General features: G+C 40.5%; 1 protein-coding gene across 2 annotated transcripts; it reads right to left on the bottom strand.

Annotated features, from left to right (window-relative positions):
• Positions 1-944: 944 nt before the first annotated feature.
• noxa1 (NADPH oxidase activator 1) lies at positions 945-15949 on the bottom strand. Of its 2 annotated transcripts, none has more exons than XM_046385669.1 (16): positions 15699-15943; positions 14665-14839; positions 13806-13888; positions 12561-12669; positions 10585-10719; positions 9375-9482; positions 8821-8880; positions 8701-8738; positions 8446-8584; positions 6705-6773; positions 5893-5980; positions 4766-4857; positions 3252-3412; positions 2702-2810; positions 1885-2008; positions 945-1726 (listed from the first exon to the last, which is right to left on the bottom strand). In XM_046385669.1, exons 1-16 carry the CDS (start codon positions 15707-15709, stop codon positions 1620-1622), a joined length of 1608 nt encoding a protein of 535 aa, XP_046241625.1. In that variant the 5' UTR covers positions 15710-15943; the 3' UTR covers positions 945-1619. The 2 variants fall into 2 exon arrangements, with proteins under 2 accessions (XP_046241625.1, XP_046241626.1); XM_046385670.1 differs by having other exon boundaries at positions 946-1726; positions 15796-15949.
• Between the last annotated feature and the right edge of the window lie 1231 nt (positions 15950-17180).

Raw genomic sequence — 17180 nt, 5'->3', positions numbered from 1 at the left:
ATGGAGCTTTCAAATATTTCAAATAAAATTCAGTAACAATTTATAATAAATATTTCAGGCTTCACAAAGTCTGTGCAGAGAGACTTCAGCTAGTTTAACTCTAGTTTTTGGAGAAAGAGGGAAAGCAAGAGTGAGAATAGGCTCTTTTCAGCGGTGTGGCCTTTCAAAGTTTGTGTTTGGCCGTTGATTATAGCCCCACTCTGGCTGATTGCAGTCATATTTCTTGTGAAGCATTTATAAGCATCATTCCAAGTTATTGGGCCAAGTTTCATATTTCTAGGGGTTGTTTCAGCTCACAGAGTTCCAGCAGAAGAAAACAAATAATAACAATAAACAAGAAAAACAAGCAAAAGGATTCTAGCAAAATGAGCTTGAAGCCTAAAAAGGAATAAATAAAAGGATACCTTGTGTGTGTGTGTTTAAATTTTGTCTCAGTGGAATGAGGGGTGCTCCCCCAGAGCGCTTGTGCTCCATCTTTCCTTAGCACTTCCGGAGCATGTTGCTGGATCCAGAATCTCCTACCCCGCCCTCCTGAGGCCTGGTACTGCTGCTGGATCCTGAGCCCTCTATGACCCTGCCTACTGCACTGATAGTGCTGCTGGATCCAGAACCCTCTCCATGGCCCTGCCTGGATCCGGCTGTTCCTGCTCTGCACTGTTCTCCCTATCCTCCCTGTCTCTCTCTCTCTCTCCTTTTTCTCTCTATCTCCCCCTCTCCTGTCTCTCTCCATCTGCTCGAGGTTTCTGCCTGTTAAAAGGAAGTTTTTCCTCACCACTGTCGCCATATGCTTACTCAGTGTGGGGTTTTGCCCTGGGACCTGTTTCTCTCTGATTCTCTTCTTTTTGGTTGTTGTTGTTGTTGTTTACACACCTGTAAAGTGTCTTGAGGTAACTGTGTTATGAATTGGCACTTTAAATAAAATTGAATTGAACTGAATTGAATTTTGAAATTTGAATGCATGACCTGGCTACATTATGAGAATCATTTTGTGTATTTTCCTGTCAAACACTTTTTATAGCCAGTGGATATAAATGACATTTTTGATACTATAATATAGTAATTTAACACTTCTAACAACACTGGTAAATTCACGATGTTTCTATTTAATCATTAAGAACACGATGAGGTGAAAACAAAACAGCTTCAGTATATTCCTTAAGAAAATGTGTCAGAATACAGTATTAGTCCTCAATGTACAGAGCAATGTCACCACACTTTAGAGCTTCCAGACCAGCATCATTATAACCCTGCAGAAATAATACAGGAACCTAATATTGATCGTATTGCATAAAAATATCATATAGTTCAGTTAAAGCCAGAATAAATCCTGTTTTGCATATTAGAGTATCCAGCAGGAATATTACAGTGAAACCATCCGAAAGATAAAACAGGAAAAGTACGGTACAGTTTAATATAAACATACTCTTCAGTATCATAAACATAAGCCACAGCGGCATTACAGCGATATCATATGAGAAAGAAAATATCTTTAAAGTCACTATTGAGTGTACTGCATGCCCTTATAAGGGCGTTGTTTGGTTGTTCTGAGGCTGTAAACGGCAAGCATTTACAGACTAATAGTTTTATTTGAGATGACTGCACAGTGACAACGCCTGTCTTTACAGCTCGAAGCTCTGGGTGATGCTGACGTTCTCCCTGTAGGCAAAGCAGCTGGGGAAGATGCCGATACTTCCTGCACAGTGTCCTTCCAGCCACTCCTCATTAACTGCAAGAGAGTGTGAGAGAAAAAACATCAAAAGGCAATGAGACTCACATGTGAGCAAAGGATGAAGTAGTGTGAGAATATTTCAAATGAAAGACAAAAGACTTTTAATTGTTCCAATGATAAACTGCGCCGTATGAGGTTAACCTATAGGGACTCACCTTCACCCAGGATGTCGATGGTGTCTCCTTCACTGAACTCCAGGTCCTCTGGGCCCTGAGCGTTGTAGTCATACAGCGCCACCATCTGGTACAGGATGGTACGGTTGGCCAGGGGGTCTTCAGTCTGAATTATAACAGCACAATGAAGGGAAATTTGTTTCAGTAGAGCTGCTACAGGAGAAAGATGGAGGCCAAACTACAGCAGAATAAAACAAGGAAGGCGTGGAGAGGCAGGAGATGTGCCACCGGCTACAACAAATCAAGCAGCCAACAGAGGAACGCAGCACAAGCTAGACTGATGAGCTGAACCTGTTTTTCAAACAGATTCGACACATGGGCTCCCTTCCATTTAACTCCAAACTCCCCACACTCCTAAACTCACTCTGCCTGCGTATTACTTTGGTTATTGTGATGTAGGGGTCTTTTCAATGTAATTCACTTGGGGCACGTCTAGATTTGCAAAGGGTGGGCCACAGCGTCTGTCTCTCTCTGCAACTGAAATTATTTGCTCATTACAGAAGAAAGAAAGGGATTGTATGTTTTTTTCCCCCCATCACGTTTTGTGAAGGTTTTGTTAGTTAAGTTTTTTTAACACAGGCAACATAACAGTTAAAAATTACAGTTAAGTTGGCATCTTCATCCCTAAACCAAAAAGATGCCCTGTCTTTGAACCACTGTACTAAAAAATAGTGCAGCTTTAATGTGGGAAAATCTGGTGGGAAGGCAAACACAACCTCCAGACACATCTGTGCAGCCTGGTAAATGATGTCCACTTTCAATCCCTGATACAAGGACAGATGAGAGTTTAAATGCTCACCTGGCACCACAGGGTAGCTCTGCCGGCCTCAGCCACCTCTTGTACCGTGTGGCCTGCTTCCATCTCCCCACACAGAGGTATCAGCATGCGGGAGCCGTGTGGCTTGTGTCTGATGAGAGAGAGAGGAGGAGTGGTGAGGGGAAGTAGTAGCAGGAGAATAGATGGGAAATTGAGGGCATCATGGGGGGCAAGAGAATTAAAAAAAAAACACAGCCATGATGCTAGTTATTTGCTGTTATCAGGTCCTTGTCTTATTTCAACAGCTAGACAAATTAACTGCTCCCATTCTTGTCAATCCTTAGATATCATGTAATGTTTTTGTGATGTAGTTTTATCCCATGATGATGCCATGTCAATCCTATTCTCCTGCTTATTGCTGCTTTCATGAGCTCCACCCAAGTCTGTGGAGCTGCAGCCTCAGTGTCCTGTGTCTCAGAACAGATATTGGACCCACAGGGTGGCGTGGAAAAAGAAGAGCATATTTTTAGAAATGAAACATCACTTGTTGAAACTCAAGGAGACAGAAGTGGGTTGGCAGGACTGTGGCTACCTGAGGCGCAGCTGAGACGGCGGCTGGCCCAATTTCTGCGCGATTTGTTCCTTCAGTTCACGTTGTGGTGTGTCCAGAGGAACAGACAGAGCCACAGTGTACGTGTAGTGGACCTTCACCACCACGGAGCCCGAATCTGCTCCCTGAGCTCCACCAGCATGCTGTGGACAAGGAGCAGAAAAACATTTCAGGATAATGCAAACACAGCTTTCATTTAAAAATCCTGATCTGTTCCAGTCAGTGTGAGCATGTTCAGCTTCAGGTTGTGCTGGTCATCATGTTGGAATAATAATATCTGTAATATTACTACTGCTAGCATTTCTCCTGCGACTTAATTTCTTGTTACTAGTCATGTTACTATAGTACTAACAGGAATTGTAGTGCCAGTGGGTTAGGAGCAGTAGTCTGATTTTTAAAGCTATTAGTTACTTCAGATATTTTAAAGGAACAGGGCCTTCCTAAATATTTTCTGGCTCTAAACACCCCTGACCTCACCCCAATGTATGGGTCAGGGTTTTAGACAAACACCATGTACATGCAGTGGCCCCAGTTCAAGACAAGCCGGGGACCTCTGTTGTGTGCTGTCCACATTGAAGAAACTGAATGCTATAATGGACAACAGCAGACACCCTCTCCACAGGTTCCTGGCTGAGCAGAGCAGCAGCAGCAGCAGCAGCAGATGGCTGAGCAGTTCAGAAGATCCTTTGTTCTCACTGCAATTGCACTTTTTAATAAGGCCTCTTAACTGACTGGAAACAGGAGAGTCACGATATGCTGACCATTACACAACTTCTCTCTGATTGCTAAAGGACGTGTTACATCTCAAATAAGTCTCCAGACCTGTACTTTGATTGTCAATGAGTACACAATGAGTACAACCTTTCTCCCTCAAATCAGGATTAAAACAGACAGAATGAAAGTGTTGACCGGATTTGCGCATGTGCTGATATTTTATGAAATAGCGTGTGTGTGTGTGTGTGTGTGTGTGTGTGCTGACTATATATAGTAATATGAGTAGTAAGTAAATGTGGAAGCTCTTATCAGTGTTTCAGTAATATGAATCTTCATCAGGGCTCTAACTAATTGGTTAGCTGAGTTAAATGAGGACCCTCTTGCTGCTTTTATTCAACAAGCAACAGGTTGCCATGGTTTACTCGTTTTGGTCTGGAAGATATGAAAAAGCATGACCTTCACCAATTTGAGCTGAAATCTTCATGAATAATCTTGACAGAGATAAACTGATGTTTCATGACAGACACAGACACAAAAGAAAATTTATATTCAAACGCAGACTATCTCTGCCTCCCCTGAGCGTCATATTGACTGAACTGGGACACATCAACATTCCCCCTGCTAAGTTCAACCTTACAAAGCAGTTTCTTCACAAGTCCACAATCCTTCTATATTTAGAGTTGGGAAAAAAGAAGATAGTGTGCATGCGTATTAAAAAACTTTGTTTTGACCCCATCGCTCAGCTTGAACAGATAAACGTGGCTTTCAGAGGGGGATATTACCTGGTCGCTGGTTGTGTTGGCTGTGTACTTAGGAGGCTCTGAGGCTGGCAGTGATGTGTGGGTGGCAGCAATGTAGGACGGAGGTGGAGTGTCTGAGGTCAAACATATTGCAGGAAAAACACAGCACAGGTACAGTCTAAGCACACACAGTACAAGTCTAATGGAAGGTTAGACAATGTTCTCTGTCTTTTGCACTATGCAAATAGAAATACAAATAGAAGTACTTCATTGCTGGAAAGACGGTCTTGTTATAAAATCGAGCTGTACATGTTGTAAAAAGACAAATAATTTTTGAAAATGGTGCTACATGACCAGGGAAAAAGGGTTATGGTATTCACTTTTGCTCAAAAAAGATGAACTATGTCGCACCAATAAACACTCTGGCTGGTGGGTGACATACTCCAAGTTGTGCAGTGCTTTGGCTTTTCCGTTTTGAAACAAGAGACAGTATGGCGGCCAGCTGGTAATAAAAAATCTCTTATTACAGCTAACCAGTACATTAACCGCCACTTTTCCCAGATCCCAGATACTAGCACTCACATCTGCCCATCACTGCAATCACCTGATCCCCATTACCTGAGCCTCCCCACCCACCTCCTCACCTACACCACATTCCGCTGTCAGCAACTTGATGTATACACTGTACTGGCCCGAATACTTTGTTCCCTTGCCAGACTGTCATAGTTGTCATGTCTGCCTGTCTACTTCTACCTGCACCTGCTACGTGCCTTCACTTACTGCCTTCACTGGCAATAAATCACTGAATTGATCCTGTCTGACTGCTTTATCTGCATTTGTGTCCTTCCTCTGCTGCCTCGAACACACCATCAGTAACAGAGACGTCTTGGTTTGAAACAAAATGCTGGGTGCACCCACGTACAGAAAGTATCAACATTGTATTTCAAATATCTTGTCAAATTCAAAGCAGCAACAAACCACCGTCAAAATCATAGACAGCTATGATTTTATTATTATGATTTTGCTTTTTCTCTGGCCTTGGGACAATCTGTTTTAAAACAAGAGTTCTTCTGGAGCAGATTAAAGGAAAGAAGGTGAAGAGGTCTTTCTCTTCTTTGACAGGGGGATTTTAGAAAACGTAGACTAGGAGGAGTGTGATTGATGCTTACCCCGAGTAGGAGCTCCAAAACTGACCCGGGCCTTTGGTCGAGTGGGTGGTTTGAGTACCGGTGGGAGAGGAATCCCACTGGGAACACTCTGTAGAAAAAGACAAAACAGGAAGGTCAGTGAAACAACAACTTATTTTTACCCACTGTTAAAAAACACTGAATTTTTCTTTCAGCAGGAAATCTGTCTTTTGTTGAAAGAAGCAGAGTAATTTTCAGCTGCTGTGACTGAACTATGGCAGGAATATTTAAAAAATGTTCAAATATTTTCCTTGACACAGCATTAAATTCTGTTCAGCATGAGCACGAGAATCTACGAATATTGCCATTGAAGCTCTGAGGGTTCTCTCAGAAATATTTTGGCCAAGGCATCATGAAGTGTATTGACTGACCCTCTGGTGCAGTCATAACAGCGTAGAGCTGAACACGCTCAAACCCATGGAGACAACTGTGGACTTCAGGAAGAGCCCCCAACACTGCATTGCTTGACTAGAGGCAACTTCTGGTGTTCAAAACCAGGTGACACGTAACATCGGTCACAGTGTCAATAACCCTGTTCTACTGAAATATAACATCCACCTTCCATTTACAACATCCATTTCTTACCTTTAAATCATAAATTAGATTTTAACACACTGCACTACCTGCTCCATATATATCTAGTCAATATTTATTTCTTTGCACTATTTGTATTTGTTCAGAATTTACAGAGACATACAGTAGAAACATTTGACTTGTGTATACATGTATATACTGATCAATGAAGCAATAAAACTGATTATTATTAATATTATTATGGTGGAAAAGTACATTACATTCTCCCTTTTGCTCTTGGAAGTCTTGACATCTGCAGGTTCAAGCAGCGACACTGGTAGAAGTCCTCTCTGAAAAATAAAGACCTGATCTGTCAATAGGCACCAGGGTTGGAGAAACCAAATTCTGAGCACTGTGTCTGCAATTTTGGGATTTTTACCAACCTGAAGTGGAATACTTACATACATCCACAAATACTAAATATTATTCCATTTGATTAAAACTGCAATAAGTTGCTTTTCTCGGCTACTTGGAAGCAGCAGAAACCAGCTGTGAGCCCGACACTGGTGTGTAATCGTCCTTTAGGTTGATATGGTGATTTGCAGACAGATGCTTATTTACACAGCCATCAGACACTCAACAGCATTATTCATTTGAAGTCATGTCTGTGTTCACCTGATGAATCTAAGTCCAATATTTACTCTTTTTTAGCTCTTCCAGCTCTTGAGAAATATCTGGATCTTTAGCTGCTAACTGCTCCACGATGTTGACCAACCACTCTATAACTTTCTGTTTGCCATTTGTCACAAACATATCTGTATTCTTACTTGAAATTAGCATATACTGAAGGTTATCAGAAATGTGGCCTCCTTCATATTCAGAAGTCCATGATGCAACTCAGTTTCAAAAATTTCAAAGATTTCAACACTCAAGTAAGTCTGAGCCTTACCGAAAAGAAAGAGTTAGATATTTCCCTCAGGAGAGTGAATGAAAAAGCAGAGTGGATATTGGTTTTACCTTAATTAGGGAGAAAAACAAACATGACGCCAGTGAATGGTAATGTTGCTCCATGACTGTTGGATGCGGACAATATATAGGCAATTTTTCCAACTATTTTTAGCGGCGCCTGCGGCTCTGGAGATAGACTGGATCATCAACTAATCTACAGGTTGAGCTGCATGTCAAAGTATTGGGACACATGACCATTACACTAAAGGGAACTTTAATAACATTCTAAATACTTCGACATTGGTTGGTCCCCTCTTTGCAGCTATTACAGCTTCCACTTGCCTGCAAAGACTTTCCACAGGATTTCTTTGTGTTCCTGTAGGAATTTTTGCCCATTCATGAAGTAGAGCATTTGTGAGGTCAGACACTGATGTTGGACAAATAGGCCTGAATTGCAGTCTCTGTTGCAGTTAATCCCACAGGTGTTTGATGGGGTTGAGGTCAGAGCTTCGTGCAGGCCAGTCAAGTTCTTCCACACCAAACTGATCTAGCCATGTCTTTATCGACTTTGCTTTGAGCACTATGACACAGTCATGCTGGAGTGCTAGAAGCGAAGGCAACCAGATGTCTTATAGGTTGTTGTAGACATTGCACCTCTCACCCAAAAGGCTTCTAAGATCTTAGAGGGAGTCCCTGGGGAGTCCCAGGTATTCAACCTCTAGTGGGGATGTCACATTGGGGGTGGGTCTGAGGGTCACTGACACTTTGTGCCATCATGTGAATCATTATGGTCACATGAGCCAAGGTATGACTCATCGAAAAAGAAAAATAGAAGGAATTCCCCAAACTGTTGCCACAAAGTTGGAAGCATAGCATTGTCCAAAATGTCCTGGTATGCTGAAGCATTAGGATTACCCTTCACCGGAAGTAACAACCCATAAAAAACATCCCTATACCACACCTGAATTCAATAATAAAGAGTACAAATACTTTTGTCTATATAATGTAAATGTCAGTCTAGAAAATGTATACTGTATCTTTGGCTCATTACAGATTCATCTTTTCTCTCCTCACCTGTCCATCAAATATGACAGTTGCCATCCCATTTCTGTCTTCCTCGCCAAATAAAAATACCATGGCCCCTCCTGGCACAGTCAGCTCTCCTGGGCCCCGAGCCATGTAAGGGATCCGCATGCGCATGTATCGAGATTCCCTAACAAAATCAGTTAAACAAGCATTGTTTTACTACAGTATTTTGACCAATAGGAGCATCACCTTCTCAGCAGCTCTGGTTAAGAAAACGTCTATGTGGCTAGTAATAATACTTACTGAGCTCCATCCACCTTGGGCTCATAGAAGCCAGGTTTCTGTGAAGAAGGCAGCATTACAGTTAGTAAGGGAATGACTCACAACAATATAGTTTTCTATATGGCCACTGATCATTCTTACCTGCAACCTGAGTGGTTCAAAACCTCCAAAATCATCATTGGGATACATGGAGGAAATCACCTGCAAGTAGATACGTTACGGATTTCTGTACATCTGATTTTGAATGTAGTTTCATTTCTTTGTTAAATATTAGTGTCTTACTTTAAAAGATGAATATTTTGTTGAATGGACAGTTTGTTTTGGATGCAATCAAACAAACTGAGTGCACAGGAACCACAGGTAAAATTTTATGAAATTCATGTGAAAAATTAGCTATCAATGCGCATAGTGAAATTTATCTAAAGTTCTGTGCAGGCCAGTATTCATGTTAAATGTTCTGACCTGTCATTAGGCCTCACTGTGAGTAATCAGGCTGTGCTTTCATAAATCTACTGATCAGTCTGACAGACGACATTCTCTTCATTTAATTTCTACGTTTACCCGAGCACAGAGCAGATAATTAGCACTTGACTATATGCAGTGAATATGCATATGAAGATAAATATGCGGTTTCATTTGAACGTCAGGACCTGCTCAGTAGTCACATGACACAACATTAACCATGAGGACACTACCTTTGCTTTGCCCAGGAAGTCTCTTTGTGGTAGCTGCTCCACATCCTGTTTTTTGGGACGAAACACCACACCTTCAGGCACCAGGAGAGGAGCCAGGACCTTCCCCCTCTGTTATCAAAGTCAGAGTAAAGTGATCCTTTTCAGTGCAAATATATTGCTGTATGTTTACAGTGGATTTGTTGGAATTATAAAACCACTATTTTAAGTTAAAATATGTCAAAATCTAATATCAGAACAGTCATGAGGAGCAATAACTGTAATTTTCAGCACTGGGGTTGATCTGAACAATCTGTATTTGTTTTGTAAAACAGTTGCAAACAGGTTTTCCTGATCAACCATAACCTCATGATTTGTCATGAAAATCTACAAAAAAGTGACCAGAACTAATCCTTTAAAAACACAATAAAATGTATGGAGTATCCTAACGTTGGCTCCATGGCATAAGGAAGTATCAGTACAACTCAGTGACATCACAACAGTTTTGCTGTGTGACTGAAATGATAAGCCACCTAACTGTGAAAAATGCTAAAATGCATTTCTTTATGTCTTTAAAGAAGCAAGGACAAACCAAACCGTTGCTCACTTTGGAGAGTCATCCTCATCTGTCTATCCCTGTTGAGACATCAAGTAAGGCAATGGCAGAAATGCAGACATTAAGCATACACAACGGATGATACCTCTCATGTTACATAATCATGCTTTTGTTTTGTCGTTTCCTGTTTTATTTTTGTCAAGTGTGTATTGTATTATTTTCCTTGTGTCCCACTCCCTGTTTTTTCCCAGTTTTGATTGTTTACCCTCCCCCCAATAAGTTCACCTGTCTGGTCTTCTCTATGCCAGTTTGTAATGTTCTGCAGTGTCATTTGTTCCTCTGCTTGACCTTGTCTCTGTTTTGCCCCCTGGATTGGTTTGCCTGTGCTGACTGCTCACCTGCTCAACTCTTTGCTTTGAATTAAAGACTGTGAGTTTGATTGATGGCCATCTCCTGAGTGCTTTAGGGTCCTATTCTCTGTGGTCTACCAGTTCTAATAATGGAAAATTTGGCTCTCTTGTCCTGGGGCAGCCATGGCCAAGAGGTTGGAGAAGCGGCTTGTGATTGGAGGGTCGCCAGTTTGATTTCCCCCACCGGACGGGCAGGAAAAATTTAGGTATGGTGGAGTGATTAATGAGAAAACTTCTTCTTCTTTCCAGTCTATTCTGTTACACTCACCACAATGCTGTCCAAAGCCACCTCAATGTTTCCCTTTCGACCTGCTCCTCTCTCTTGGGAAACCGATATCAGGATCTCCCTGGCCCTCTCCCACTGGCCCATCCGACAGTACACAGCTGCTGCATTATATAGCACCTAGGGGACACATAACAGTTTTGCAGTTATGCCATAAATATTGTTTTTTCTTTGGTTTGTGAAAACCCACTTACAGAGATTTTACATAGTCATTTATCACAATTAACTGCCCATGTGGGGGGCAGTAAACTGTGGTCTTAAAGTTTTAAGGCACAGGAGGATGGAGCTATCAGCAAACAATTTACTGCTACACAGGCTGAAAAGCAGAATTTGTATTCATCAAGGCCGTATGTCTGAGAATTAGATATTTCTGATGAAGCTCTGATTTCAATAGCCAGACCTGCACCAATTTCACAGATATTTCCACCTTGAAGAATAACATTGTCAGAGAAACATAGCAGAATGCAGTATTTATACTTTTTTATTGGGTCACAGAAATTGTGAAACTGCCTTGGTGATATTTGGGTCCTTTGTGCATGTATTTTAAATGTTTCAGTTCAGTGTAGAGAAGCTGAGGATTGAAAACTAATATGTAATATTTTCCAAAATAATTCTAGTTGCAATGTCCCAGTGAAATCTTACAAAAATTTTGTTGCTTGAGGAAATTTGAATGCCCAAATCTTATTTTATATATTATATCATAATTACTTAATGTTCCCTTGAAAAAGGAGTATCACCACTTTGATAACATTTAATTTCTTTTTGAATGAGAATGTTGGACAAGGACACTGACAGTAAACCATTCAGTTAAAGGGACACTAAATGCCGTTTTCCTTTAATCTGTATCTGTAATCTGTAGTATCTATATACATTGTTTTGGTATGAGATGCTGAGCGATGCCTGCCTTCTTCAGAATATGATGGACACAGTGACTTTTCACTTGTGATGCTCAAAGTGCCAAAAAATACCTTTGAAAAACTCAACAGCATTGTGTTCTTTCACAAATCGTGACCTGGTTACTCAAGATAATCCGCAGTACACCATATCACCATGCAGAAGGAAGCATGCATCTACTCATGGTGAGAAGCTAGCTAACTAAGCTTGCTAAGCTAGCTAATGGTACAGCTCAGCTGAAGAGGAGTCTCTGGAGTGATTCTATTTATTTTTCTATAAGAAGCAATGTACAGACATTAGCTGTCAGCTAGCTAGCAATGCAGTCCCCATATGGGAGGGTGAGTGTTACAGCTCAGGCTCAGGGTCTGTCTGTCAAATTCTGTCTAATCATTGTGCTTCTGTGTGTTGGATTCGAATCGAATAGTTTTAATAATGAAGACAATCCAGAAAATCTAGAATTTCCACTCAAGATGAAACTACCATCATCAAGGATGTTTGTGTGGAGTGCAATCAAGATGTTGCTCAAGAATAAATTCAGCTCGCTGGATCTCCTTGACAACCTGTGTGGTTGTCATGTAGTTTGCATAACAAAACTGTATCATTAAATCGTATCAAATTTGGATGATGCTGACTGTGAATGATGCTGTAAGCATGCCAACTGCACTAGCTGTTACTGTGTTCAAAGCACAGGTGCATTGTCTGTGGGAAGCTACAGCATGTCTTATCAGTACTGTGGAAAATATTTGATGTTGTGCAACTGCTTTTTCAGGCTCCATCAATGAGGCTTTGTTAGCTCCCGGATGTATTGGACATTTGACCTACACAATGGAGGTGATGACACAGTGCAGTTTGCTCTGTCTTCATTCCTCAGTACAGACAGGCCTCATGGGATTGGATGTACTTGTTAAAGTATTATAACATGTCAGAATCAGAATCAGAATCAGAATTCCTTTATTTATCCCTGAAGGGAAATTCTTAAAGAAGAAGAAACATGCTGTAAGCTGGTATTTCCCTGTGTGAATGCAGGCGTGTTGTGCAGGGCGTATGTGTGAGGCTGAATATCAGACCTGCCAACTGTAGAGTTTGAATCGCAGTCCCAGCTGTGTGTAGTCAATGACTGTGTTTTCTCTCATGTGCTTCTGTGCCCAGATACAGTCTGACAGAGCCTCTTCCAACCTGGAGAGTAGAGTGGACAAAGACAAAAATAGAGATATTCTGTAATTAATAATAATAATAATAAAAAAAGCTGTTGAAATTTTCCAAATGAAAATGCAGCATCTTAAAAGCTATATACAAAAACACAAATGTAGTGATTTTACATGGATGTCATGTGTCTTTTTTAAAGAGTTTGGTCTAGACCTGCTCTAATTGGAAAGTGTCATGAGATAACTTTTGTTGTGAATTGATGCTATATAAATAAACTGAATTGAATTGAATTGGATATTTCTGTTGCAGCAACATTGTTATAGCAATTTCTTATCTACCTGTAGTGAGTTAAAAAGAAAAAAAACAACAAGACTGGAAGCATAGCATGCACCAAAGTGTTTAATCTGTATATAGAGAGGAGGCAACACACAGAACCACACGGCAGTAAGCAGTTCAGGGGTGTGCCCCGCTGACTGAAGACTTCATCCCATTTTTATACTCTCTGATATGTGTCTGTTTGGAGCTTCACAAACATTCCTCCACAGGTTGACAAAAACAGTTGGGTACAATAAAAAGGCAGTGACCCATTTCAGGCACTTAGGACTGGGTGTAATCTCCTGTGGGATCAAGATGTCATCTCTGCTTTACCCAGGAAGCTATTTATGATGGGGATAGAGCAGTAGGTTCCCCAGGTCATTGTTTGGTCGCAGTACACAACTAAGGCTACAGACTAATTACATCAAGTATAAAGTAAATCTATAACATTATCTCATTGTTACTGCAAAGCATACAAAATTTCCACCACAACATGATGCCCAGTAATTAAGTAAAATAAAGAATGGAGCTTATTTAACACCAATGGTTGCAGTTTGGTCAGTTATAGAAAAATATCACCTTGGTTATATATACCAGGTACAACCAGTGATGTCCTCAGAATTTTTTCAACAATCCCTCCTTTCTGTTGGTCTGACAAATCAAACCTGAGAATGAAATCTGAAACACCATTTTATTTATTAATTATCAGGTAATAGCTCACTGATATTCCCATTATTATTATTATGTCTCATTAGTTACGTCAAAGTTGCAAAAGTTATATAGCTCTATATTTTGTGTTTAATGTGGTGTACACTGTGAGTCAGTATTTGGGACAGAATGCTGCCTCCTACCTGTCAATCTGCATCATCACTGCTGATCTCTGGAAGAAGCCAACAGCAAGACGTTCATCCTTAGCGATGGCAAGGTCTAAAGCCTGGACATCACAGAGGGGAAAAGACAAGTTCAGTTTGGACACAAACAGATAGAAGTATTACAGTACGCTTTTTATTTTACAGCGTAGGTGTTCAGCAGCAGTGATATTCAGACTGATGTACAGTAGAAGATAACAGAGTTTTACTATCTTGCCCCCCCCAACACACACACACACACACACACACAAAGGCATGTCTCCATCACTTTTGGGGACATTACATAGACTTCCATTCATTTCCTGGAGGCTTACTCACCGCCTAACCATAACAATAAACATAACCTGCCTCATCCTAAGGCCTTACCAAAACTTAACCCTAACCTCAACATGCAGGCACTGTCTCTTTTTTTACATTTATTTAACTTTTGCAGTTTTGTGTTGGTATTTAAGTTTAGTTAGTTTACAACACTTCCAATGATAACTCATATTTAGCATTTTGTACTAAAATGCACTGGTGTCTTAGCAATTTTTTTCGCAATTTAATTTGTCTTTAACCTGTAAATCGCGTACTGTAATGTGCCCTTTAAAGCATCCTTTGGTACAATAATTTCCTCGGGATTAATAAAGTTCTGCTTTATCTTATCTAATCTAACCTAAACTTAAAGCAAGCGTTCCCCCTAATATCTAAGGATTTAAGTGGGGACTTACATTTTGTCCCCATAAGCAAGGCAGGTCCCCAAAATGTGACTGTATAAAGAGATTTTTGGCACCACAGCTACAGGAATATGCATACACTCTCTCTCTCTCTCACACACACACACACACACACACACACAGACCTGCAAGGCCAGGTCCAGCTGTCCGAGAGCCAGGTGAGCCGAGGCAGCGTTGAACAGAGTGCGAGATGTGGGTTCACTGATCTGCTCAAGTTTAGCCAGAGCTCCTTGCCAGTCCTTGGCATCCACAGCCTCGACGGATGCATTCCACAACTGCAGTAACTCTGTGTAAAGCATTCTGGACAGGAGGAGAGAAAAATAAAACAGGCATAAATGCACAACAGGAGGCTGTTCTTTGCTTTTGTTTGTTGAGGGTTGTTCTAAAATTGAGGAAGATTAAATAATTTTCATGTCTGGGGCTGTATTTATCAAACTTTAATGAAAGATAAAATTAAAAATCCTCTACTCTTACTCATACACCCAAAATTAATTTTAGTGATGGATTATTTAGATTTCTCAAGACTTAAAAATGCCCTTGAAATGAAGAGAGCTCCAGAGGTCTCAAAAGCTGTTGCAGAATAGATGAACGTTATGCAAAACCCGAGGTGACTACACATCTTTGACATTCATGTATGTTTTAGAGTAGAAAATACGGCTATAATAAATAACATGTTAGCTGTTGGCCGTCGTCACATAGTTTTAGTCTGTTTTTCGCGTTTCATTTGAATATCTGTTTGGATGTTACACCACTTTTTTAAATTATCAGGGGCAAAAAAAAAATTGCCTAATAAATAAAACTAACCTTAGTATTTTTGCTGCAGTAGACAATATGCCTATAGCTCAACATCAAAATAAGGTGAACTAGATAAGTAGGGTTCTAAATTAAGCATTAATATAAACCGAAGAATCTGACAAAAGTGAAAAGAAAGATTAGAAGAAAGACAGAAGAAAGAAGATAAGACACAGGAAGTGCAGGTGGAGGGACATATGCAAATTCTTAGACTAAATCTTTCAACTATCTGAAATTAATGACAAAGTTTTAAAGAATTAATTTAAAAAACTAAGACTATGTGGAAAAAAGAAACCCACAGAGTAACAGCACTGAGGTTAATCGGTAACATTCTGTAGTTTTACTGGAATACTTCCTTGTACCTTACCCAGTGCCCATTTTGCACCTGCTGCTCAGTTCAGTTCACGGAGGCTGAATAGTTTATCAGAGAAACTTGATAGATCCTCTACATTCCCACTGCTTACCTCGTGCTCTTGAATGAGAGGCTGATGAGAGTTCAGTAAGTGTCCAGTTCTGCCTCGCTGCGTGCTGCCTCCCACATTGTGCCAACGGGGAAGTGAGAACGACTTTAACCAGCCTCCTCGGGAGTCTCCACCCAGCTGCTACAAGGAAGTCCTCCATCCACATTCCCCAGGATCCACACAGGCACACCGGCTCTGGAATTTACCTGTCAATGTGCACGTATGCATGACAATCATCATCACTTAAACCTGTTCGACCACGAGAATAGATACTGTTTTGTGTTGAAACTAAGTTTGGGAATTCACTGCAATTATTTACATCATGTAGAGATAATTGTCTTGTTAAAACCCCACTACAAAACTATATGGACATGTGGAAACAAATAACATATATTCTAGTTTATCTAGTTTAACTTTAATCCTCGACGCGTGACTCAGGGACTGTACAGGAACTCCATGTCCATGAAATCCTGCATTGCCTGTGCAGTTACAACATAGGTTAAGGTTTCTGTACCAGGTCTAATTATAGGCTAGTGAGTCATCATATTGACACACTGTAGGAGGCTGTAATAACTCTTTAATCACATTATTACTGTGTTTTGAATAAGAGTTTCAAATCTGGAGTGACCTTTGACCTCACTTTACAAGGAACTTTCAGGGAAGGAAGTCAAGAGACAAAAATCCTCTGCTTTCTAGAAGTCATAGATTTTCAAACATAATATGGTTGGTCAGACTTACAAAAAGCCATAATGTTTGGCAAGAAACATGTCCAATGCTTAGCCTATACTGGGTCAACCTGCTGCACAGGTTGTGTTGTGTTGTTAATGTGCGTTACTACAGCCACCGTGTAGCCTCACCACACCACAGAGACTCCACAGATAAATGTAAAAGGGACAAACAACTAGTGGTGGAAAAAGGATTGATACTTTACAGCAATGAGAGAACACTCCCTTGCCTTCAACGCTGACCTGAATAATGCAAACACAGCTTCACCACTAATTTAATGATCGCACATAAAACTATTAATTATGCTAAATAAAACCTGTTGAACCATGTCATTAGGTGGAACATTAATTGATTTTAATGTTGAATTTTAACAAGATGGAATTCATTTCCATTCATGCCTTTGTAGTTGTATTATTTGTCTCAAGGTTTATAATTTAATCTATCATATTCGATAAATACTGACCTTCATTTTATATCACATGTAATCTAGTCTGTTTATGTACCCATCATCCACAACATGAAAACCACTGACAGCTGAACTGGATGACATTAACCATCTGTTTACAATGCGATGTTCTGTGGGGAAACCTTGGGTTCTGGCAATCATGTGGATGTTCTTTGACATTCACCACCCAACATTGCAGACCAAGACAGGAAGTGAT

The sequence above is a fragment of the Scatophagus argus genome, chromosome 4, assembly GCF_020382885.2.
Source record: "Scatophagus argus isolate fScaArg1 chromosome 4, fScaArg1.pri, whole genome shotgun sequence".
Classification (NCBI taxonomy): domain Eukaryota; kingdom Metazoa; phylum Chordata; class Actinopteri; family Scatophagidae; genus Scatophagus; species Scatophagus argus.
Note: the sequence above shows the minus strand (reverse complement) of the source record. Positions and strands in the feature narration are given on the sequence as shown.

What these genes read in the sequence shown, in the direction of transcription:
- noxa1 (XM_046385669.1), bottom strand. An exon ending in TTTTGGAGCTCCTACTCGGG is followed by an intron (nt 4,858 to 5,892) that starts GTAAGCATCAAT and finishes GTTTGACCTCAG; the next exon opens with ACACTCCACCTCCGTCCTAC. An exon ending in CCAACACAACCAGCGACCAG is followed by an intron (nt 3,413 to 4,765) that starts GTAATATCCCCC and finishes CCTTGTCCACAG; the next exon opens with CATGCTGGTGGAGCTCAGGG.